Raw genomic sequence first — 8,560 nt, forward strand, 5'->3', positions numbered from 1 at the left:
TCAAAAAAAAAAAAGAAAGAAAGAAAGAAAGAAAGAAAGAAAGAAAGAAAGAAAGAAAGAAAGAAAGAAAGAAAAAGAAAAAAAAGAAAAGTAAAGTAAGAGTTATGAGTTTTTTAAGTGGAGATGTTCTGTGACATCTACAGTATAGATCTCACCAGCCTAGTATAGATTGTTTGCAATAGAATACAGTGTAAGAGACACCAACATCATAGAGAGGTGGCTCAGCAGTTAAAAGCAATGGCATCTCTTTGGGAGGACGCAGGTTTGATCCCAGTACCCTCACAGCAGCTCAAAATTGTTTGTAACTCTAGTTCCAGGAGATCCAATGTCTCCTTCTGGAGTCCGTGGATCCCAGGTACACAGGTGGTGCACAGACATATATGCAGGCAAAACACTCATACACATAAAATGATTTTTAAACAATTAAAGCAAGACTGCAATCAGCGTCCTAAGTTAGGATACTCACCAAAGAGAAGACTCATGAAGTGTCTGATGAGAACGGACTGGATATGGGATGCAGTGATGAGGTGCTAACTAGCTTTCACAGGAGGAGGCTGGCAGTCATGCACTTAGAAACGCAAGCTCTGGCTGAGCTGGAAACACAGGCTTGGTTTGAATGAACTAAGCAAAGGTACCAGTGGCCATCGTCTGAGATGTTTGGTTGTGGGTTCTATTTCTCCAGTTCCAGAGGATCCAATGCCCTCTTCTGACCTCTATGAGCACAGAGCACACACGTGGTACACACACAAACATGCAGTGCACACACGAACATGCACGCAAAACACACAAAAAGTAAAATGAACAAACCTAATCCATAAAATGTTTAAAAGAGAGGGATGTTTAGCTGTATGTGTGCTGTCCAGCTCCGTGACTCAGGATAGAACTGGAGGAACATGGAGGAATCCCCTTCATCGGCCTGACAGCTGCAGCCACAGGGCAAGGCCAAGTCATCTTGGGAGAGTCCTAGCAGTGGGGCGTCCCCCCAGGAACGCAGGCCAGGAGTGAAGGGAGACTACAGAGAGAGGAAAGGCTTACTAGTCACGTGGCTGAAAACCTTTGAGGATATAAAGGGGTTCATTCTTCTTGATGGTTTCCCTGTCTGTCCACCATTCAGTTAGCACAAGAGTCTGTCTGTCCACCATTTTCCCTGTGGCAGATCTATCTTTCCCTCCTCGACATGGCTTGAAGTCCCTCTGATCCCTGATGTCCTCTCCTGCATGGGCCTTGCCTCACATGTGCCAGAGGCCACTCTCCAGCTCTGCGGGCCCAGCACACCTTCCCACCCAGAGCAGGCAGAGACATTGCTTTTCAGTGTCATGACTAAGAAAATTGTCTCAGCACAACACAGTCAGGAGCCCATTGCTGAATGAGTGGTTAGAGAGACAGAGGGATGGACGGACAGACGGACGGATTGATAGCTGGAAAGATGCATGGATGGTGAGTTCTCAGGAGCCTAAGAACCAAGTTTTAGGGGGGTGGTAAGATGGCTCAGCAGGTAAGAGCACCCGACTGCTCTTCCAAAGGTTCAGAGTTCAAATCCCAGCAACCACATGGTGGCTCACAACCATCCTTAATGAGATCTGACTTCCTCTTCTGGAGTGTCTGAAGACANGTGCAGTGTACTTACATATAATAATAATAAAAAAAAAGAACCAAGTTTTGGTTTTGTAGTGTTTCAGAACTTATAGCCACAACCCTGTGGTTGTAACAAGCTCACCCATCAGAAGTGTTTTGTTCATATTTATGTCCTCAGTGTGTGGTACAAAACACGACACCACAGTAGGTGTGCAGAAAGTGATTAAGCGATCAGCCTGTAGCTGGATGTGGTGGTGCATCCCTTAATCCCAGCGCTCAGGAGGCAGAGGCAGGTGGATCATTGAATTTGAGGCCAGCCTGGTCTACAGAGCAGATCTCAAGCCATCCAGGCCTACCTAGTGAGACCCTGTCTCAAAACAGTAAATACAAGCCGTAATACAACGTCATTTAATTTGATCTGCTTTCTACGCAGAAGCACAGCAGGGGCAAGACAGCAGATGCAGCTCGAAGGGTCCCATGGGAGGGGAGGAGCAGAGCGGTCTATTCCTTCAGAAGAACTTGACTTGGTTTCTACTGTGTGCCCGGTCTCCTGAGCAGGATGCCTAGTGTTAGGTGCTGAAAGGATATTTGTCAGGGATTCATGAATGAATGAATGAATGAATGAGGGGGTGGCATGTGTTTAGTAGCCAGGCAAAGAGGAAGTGACCCAAGGCTGAAGGAAAGAAGACTGACCACTGCTAATCATCTGTAGGGTACAGAAGTTCTGGGGAAGGCCAGTCGCCTTTGTGCCTTCGCTCTCCCTTTGCTGACCACGCCTTTCACACGCAGCCCAGCACCTTACTGATGGAGCCCCAAGGTACACCTTAGGCAGTTCCTAAGCTTCCTGTAATGTCACCCCTCCCCAGGCAGGCCCTTGAGCCTCTTAAGCAAGCACTCTGCTGCCTCCTAGTGTCTTCTACAATAAAGGGCCTCTCTTCGGAAGCATGGCAGTGACTGGAGAGGGCGCCTGAATCTTCCTGACTTTCCCACCCCCAAGTTATTACTGACTGCTCCCTCTCTCAGGAAGCAGCCATAACCATTCCTCAGCTGAGTCCTGGCTGCTGGGCCAGCTCTCCTTGGGGGTTCTAGGGTACTTAGCTTCAAGAGAGTCAAGCACCTTCAATTCCAGTACTTGGAGGGAGAGGCAGAAGGATCAAGACCACCCTGGTGTACTTAGTGAGTCCTAGGCCAGCCAGGGATACATAGTGAGACCCTGTTTCAAAGAAAGGAAGGAAGGGGGGAGGAGGGAGGGAGGGAGGAAGGAAGGAAGGAAGGAAGGAAGGAAGGAAGGAAGGAAGGAAGGACCTGAGCCAACAGGCCAATCTTACCCATGTTGAGGGATATTCAAGTTAGTGACTAGCATAGCATAACCAGTCTTCTCTTTGCCTTCTCCCAACTTTAAGTGCTGCCTTTGTGGGTGGTGAGGAGGGCAGCCAGGTCCTCACAGCACGCAGCATGAGAGGAAGTCTGGCACCTGTGGAGAACTAGAGGGCCCGTGCCTCTCAGGACACTGGGTAGCCACTGCTATGTTCTAGCGAAATGGCTTTGCACCTGACAGAAATCTTAGCGAGTAACTCCCAGGGCCACTTGGTGATCTTGCGAACCTACAAGGCAGGGGGATAAACATCTGCTCAGAAACCAAAGTTTCTGCGAAAGGTGCTTTCATATGCTTCTATGACGTGCACACATGTACCTCTGTGTGCTTGTGTGGTTGACTCTCAAACCCAGGGCTTTATACATGCTAGGGAAGTACTTTACTTTTGAGGTACGCCCCAGGCATGTTTGTTTGTTTGTTTAATGGCTGCTTTTAAGATGTTCTCTTGGGGATGGAGAGGTTGCTTGGCAGTTAAGATGCTCTTGCAGAGGTCCTGGGTTTGAATTCCAGCACCCACATGGCAGCTCACAACTATCTGTCACTCTAGTTCCAGGGGATCTGAAGCCCTCTTTGGGCCAAACTGGGCACCAGGCTTGCACATCATGCACAGACATGGATGCTGCAAAGCACACATGTGCGAAGTTAAAATAGACATTTCGTTTAAGATTGTTACTTTGTCTTTGGCTTCAGGCTTCAGCGTGATACTAGGAATGGCTTTCTTTATACTTATCTGCTTAGGTTCTCTGAACTTGAAGTTCATTTTTCTATTATTTGGAAATTCTCAGTATCTCTTCAGACATTTCCCCTTTTCTTTCTGGGACTCCACAGTATGTGATATTGCTCCACATGCCTTCGGGGGTTAGTTTGGGGGGCTTGGCTGTTAGTAGGTGGTACATTTGGTTGTTTTCTGTCAGCCCAGCCTCAAGTTCATGGGTTTCTCACCCCCGTTGGTTTTTGTCTAGATTGCCAATAACCTTGTTGAAAGGATTCTTCATCTCTGATATTAACTTTTTGAAAAGATTTATAGTTAATTTTTTTGTGTGCTGGAAATTGTATTTAGGGCATTTCAGCATGCAGGCAAGCATCCTACCACTGAGCTGTATTCCTAACCCTATGTTATGTGTGTGTGTGTGCAGGGGGTGGGGTGGGGTGGGGAGTGTGTGTGTGTGCCTGTGTGAAGTGTCCATGGAGTTCAGGAGAAGGTTTGAAGCTGGAGTTACAGGCCTTTGTGACCCTCTTGACAAGGTCCTCAGGCCCTCCGCAAGAGCAGTGCCCGCTCTTCACCACTGAACGTCCCCCCCCAACCTCTAACTTTCTTTTTTTTTTTAAGATTTGTTTATTTATTATATGTAAGTACACTGTAGCTGTTTTCAGACACTCTAGAAGAGGGTGTCAGATCTTGTTGCGGATGGTTATAAGCTACCATGTGGTTGCTGGGATTTGAACTCCGGACCTTCGGAAGAACAGTTGGGTGCTCTTACCCACTGAGTCATCTCACCAGCCCTGCCTCTAACTTTCTTATTTGCAGATCCCCATCTCTAATTTCCTTTTCTAGAATTTCCTGCTCTTTATTCAGAGTCCCTGTTCACTTACGTGTAATGTCCACCTTCCCGACAGACCAGATCCTCAGTGCATTAGCTCTGGCTCCTCCCAGCCCCGGCTGACATGCTCAGTATCTCAGCCATGCCCATGTCTCTTTTTGAGATGACTTATCAGGAATTCTGCCTATCCTTAGCCTCCCACAGTAAGTGAGACAGGAAAATATATCTTTCTATCCCTGGCTCTTTGTCTAGGCTATTTCCAAAAGATTCTTGTCCCCTTTTCTTCCAAGTCTCTGCAGTCGGATCTCTCCCTCGGGTCCTTTGCCACATGACTTTTGACTCATCATCTTGAGTCTCCTAAGGCCATGAACCATGCAAACAGAGTTATGGCCCGTGCTAAATACAGTCCCTTCCTTGTCGTCCCTGACTCCCCTCGGGCTGTGACTTTTGTTTTACAGATAATGCCCTGTTTCATCAGATAGGCTGACTCTGTTCTAAAAACCAAACAAGCCTTGTATATCAACTCCATAGATAGAAGACCAACACATGCGCGCGTGCGCGCGCACACACACACACACACACACACACACACACACACATGTGCACATACATGCACGCACACAGGCACACACACATCTAAGAAACCAAAGCCCTCCATCCTGGTGATTAGCTACTAGGAAGTTTAAGCACCATGACAAGACTGTGAAAAAAATGGTATAAAACCTTTTAAAGGGCTGGAGAGATGGCTCAGAGGGTAAGAGCACTGACTATTCTTCTGAAGGTCCTGAGTTCAAATCCCAGAAACCACATAGTAGCTTACAACCACCGGTAATGAGATCTGACGCCCTCTTCTGGAGGGCATTAAAATGTTATTGAAAATATAAAGAATATTTCAAGTGCTTATAAAATACCATATTGTCTTCACTCACTACTGATTTTAATATTCAGAATATTCGCATTGTATTAGTAAAGTTTGTTAGAGTTCATCTCTCTTCTTGATGGGTGCAGAGATGTCACAGTTACACAGTACATAGCTTACTTATAGCTGATTAGCTTCCAAAGCAAGGTTATAAAATTCATTTCAAATATTTCAAACAATATAATTTAATATGAAGGCTTTTATTGTTTTTATTTTGTTTTTTCAAGACAGGGTTTCTCTGTGTAGCCCTGGCTGTCCCAGAGTTCTCTCTGTAGACCAGGCTGGCCTCAATCTCAGAGATTCACGTGCCTCTGCCTCCCAAGTGCTGGGGTTAAAGATATGTGCCACCACTGCCTGGCTCTCACTGTGTCACCAGGCTGTTCTTGAACTCACAGTGCTCCTGCCTGCACCTCCGTGGTGCTGGGATTCCAGCCAGAGATGGACTGTGGACATGTTTGAATGTTGGGTGTGATTGCGATGAGGCTGGAAACTGCCTCTTCCTTCCACGGCCTGTGCCATCTGTCTGTGACCTGCATCTGAATGCCATTGTCTTCCTGACCAGACATCCTTGCTGGTGCAGGCTATGGTTCAGAGCAAAATCTGATCCTCATAACAGCCGTAGAGCGAGCGGGGCATCCCTCATGTTCTCCTTTTCTTTCCCGAGTTTTGTTTTTGTTTTGAGACAGGGTCTCAGTATGTGACTCTGGCTATCCTGGAGCTCAGGCTATCCCTGAACTCATAGAGACCTTCTTACTTCTACTTCCTAGTGCTGGGATTCTAGGGATGGGCCACCCTATCCAGCTCTTTCCTGGGTTTTAACCTCAACTTGAACCAAAGGTGGGCACTATTCCTGAGGAGAACCTACATACGGGTTCACTTAGGGCATCCGCTTCTCGCTGTGCCTGATCCCAGACCATTCGTGACAGCGCAAATAGAGAAGAGGGCTGGGAAGACTGAGTGGGGGTGACGCAGGTTGGGTGAGCGCAGGACAGATATAGTAACTAAAGCAGGGGGCTGGTGAGATAGCTCAGAGGGTAATAGCATTGCTCTTCCGAAGGTCCTGAGTTCAAATCCCAACAACCACATGGTGGATCACAACCACCCATAATGAGATCTGACGCCCTTTTCTGGTGTGTCTGAAGTCAGCTACAGTGTACTTATTTATAATAATAAATAAATCTTTGGGCCGGCGCTAGCAGGGACTGAGCGAGCAGAGTTGACCGGAGTGAGCAGAGGTCCTAAAACTTTAATTCCCAACAACCACATGCAGGCTCACAACCATCTGTACAGCTACAGTGTAGTCACATACATAAAATAAATAAATAAATCTTAAAAAACAAAACAAAACAAAACAAACCTAATGCAGGGTTTCTACTGACCAGACACATGGCTGATGGTGATGGCTAAGTGACTCCCACCGTCTAGACCCTCCATATCTGCGTTGCTTCTGCTGGTGTAGCCAAGGATGACCAGGAACTCCTGGTCCTCCTGGATCCGCCTTCCAGGTGCTGGGAACATGGGCACGAGCCACCCATGTCTCCTGTTCTTATCATCTGAGCTGTCACGCTAATCATTTGATCATCGGATACTTATTTGTAGTTGATTAAACAGGTTCTCTAAGTGACTGTGCCGGGTACTGATGATGTCTGTTGTGCTGGCTCCCAGAGCCAGCGACACCACCTGGGCAGTTCTCTGATGGATGCTGGGCTTATTGTCAGATGGCCTTGGACCTAGTTCCAAAGATGAGTCGGGATGTTTGTGTGTGTGTGTATGTGTGTGTGACCTTCAGCAATGAGACAGAAGACTTTAAACCAACCTTTATTTTATTACAAACTAATAGTTTGGGGACTGAAAAAAAGAAAAGTTTCCCAAAGTTCTGGAACAACTTCGCAACAACTGTGTGTGTTTAAGAGCACCAGCTGGGCTCCTGCATTGGGTTAGGGTTAGGATTAGAACAAGCCGCTGTGCGGTTGCTAGTGGCCCGGAAGTTTGAGAGTCGCTAACTAAGGGATGGAGTGGGTACTGGAGCTACCCGATCCTTCCTGCTTTGTATGGGTCGATCCAGGGAGTGACTGGCTGGACATTTTGCAGACGAGCCCAGCTGCCTCCTCCGAGGGTTCCTGGCATTCCTTCCTTTGGTCCGATGAAGCACTGAAAGAGCTAATGAATTACAGGTTGGGTAGTAACTGAGACAAGGGCCCTGCCATCCACCCAGAGCATGGGCACAGATCCCGAGCTGGGCTCAGACTTGACCTGAACGTACAGCTGCTTAGCCTGACATTTCTGCCAGGCTTCCTCGCTGGCTCAGGCTACAAAACCTTAGTCCTGGCTGCAGGTTCAGAGCCAGCTGGGCATACCCATGCTCTCCTTTTCTTTCCTGAGTTTTTATTTTTGAGGCAGGGTCTCACTATGGCGCCCTGGTCTCCTTGGACTCAGGCCAGCCCTGAACCTGTGGAGCCTCTTGCCTCTGCTCCATCTCCTCTCCCTCCTCCCGCTCCCTCCTCTCCTCACCCACTTCCTCTTTTTGTTAGGCAGAGTCCCTCTGTAGCCACTTAGCTTGGAACCCACTCTCCAGACCATGCTGGCCTTGAACTTCCTGGAATCCTCTCTCTGTCTCTGCCATGCTGGGGTTACAGATGACACTTTGTTGAGACCCTGTCTCGCCCCTCCCCCCCCCAAAGAAAAACAACACTGCATGACCCTCATGCCATAATAACAGAGCAACATAGGGGACCTCATAAAGACACCCAGAAGCCGAGCACACAGGGAGATGACCCAGTCCAGGGCGCAGATGGAGAGAGAGAGCAGGGTTCTGCCTCTAAACTGGAACTGTGGTAAGTCGGATAAACTCCTGCAGAGTTGTAAAGGGGGGAAGACAATTGTATTCATCTAAATCCTCTCACAAAGAGAAAGCTGTCTTTGCTGGGAACAATATTTTGATATGTGCTTCAGCCTGCAGCTGAGATCCCAGTGGAGGCTCAGGAGTGGGTGGAGCAGCTCCGCTTGAAACATGAAAGGGATCTTAGAATTCTGCATGTTATACCTCAGAGTGTAGGGGTAGGGGGGAGGAAGGCAAAAAAGGAAGGAAGGAAGGAAGGAAGGAAGGAAGGAAGGAAGGAAGGAAGGAAGGGAGGAAGGAAAGAAGGAAGG

General features: G+C 47.8%; 2 protein-coding genes across 2 annotated transcripts in view; one reads left to right on the top strand and one right to left on the bottom strand.

The window, feature by feature from the left end:
* Positions 1 to 8,560, top strand: part of Prpf40b (pre-mRNA processing factor 40 homolog B) — a 65,612-nt gene that overhangs the window by 12,740 nt on the left and 44,312 nt on the right. The gene's annotated exons all lie outside the window — the stretch shown is intronic.
* Fam186b (family with sequence similarity 186 member B) overlaps positions 7,245 to 8,560 on the bottom strand; it is a 15,311-nt gene continuing 13,995 nt past the window's right edge. The window contains 2 exon segments of the mRNA XM_021216153.2: positions 7,245 to 7,463; positions 7,465 to 7,570. Coding sequence (XP_021071812.2) covers positions 7,410 to 7,463; positions 7,465 to 7,570 — 160 coding nt within the window. The 3' untranslated portion in view covers positions 7,245 to 7,409.

This window comes from Mus pahari, chromosome 17, assembly GCF_900095145.1.
Source record: "Mus pahari chromosome 17, PAHARI_EIJ_v1.1, whole genome shotgun sequence".
In the NCBI taxonomy this organism is placed as follows: domain Eukaryota; kingdom Metazoa; phylum Chordata; class Mammalia; order Rodentia; family Muridae; genus Mus; species Mus pahari.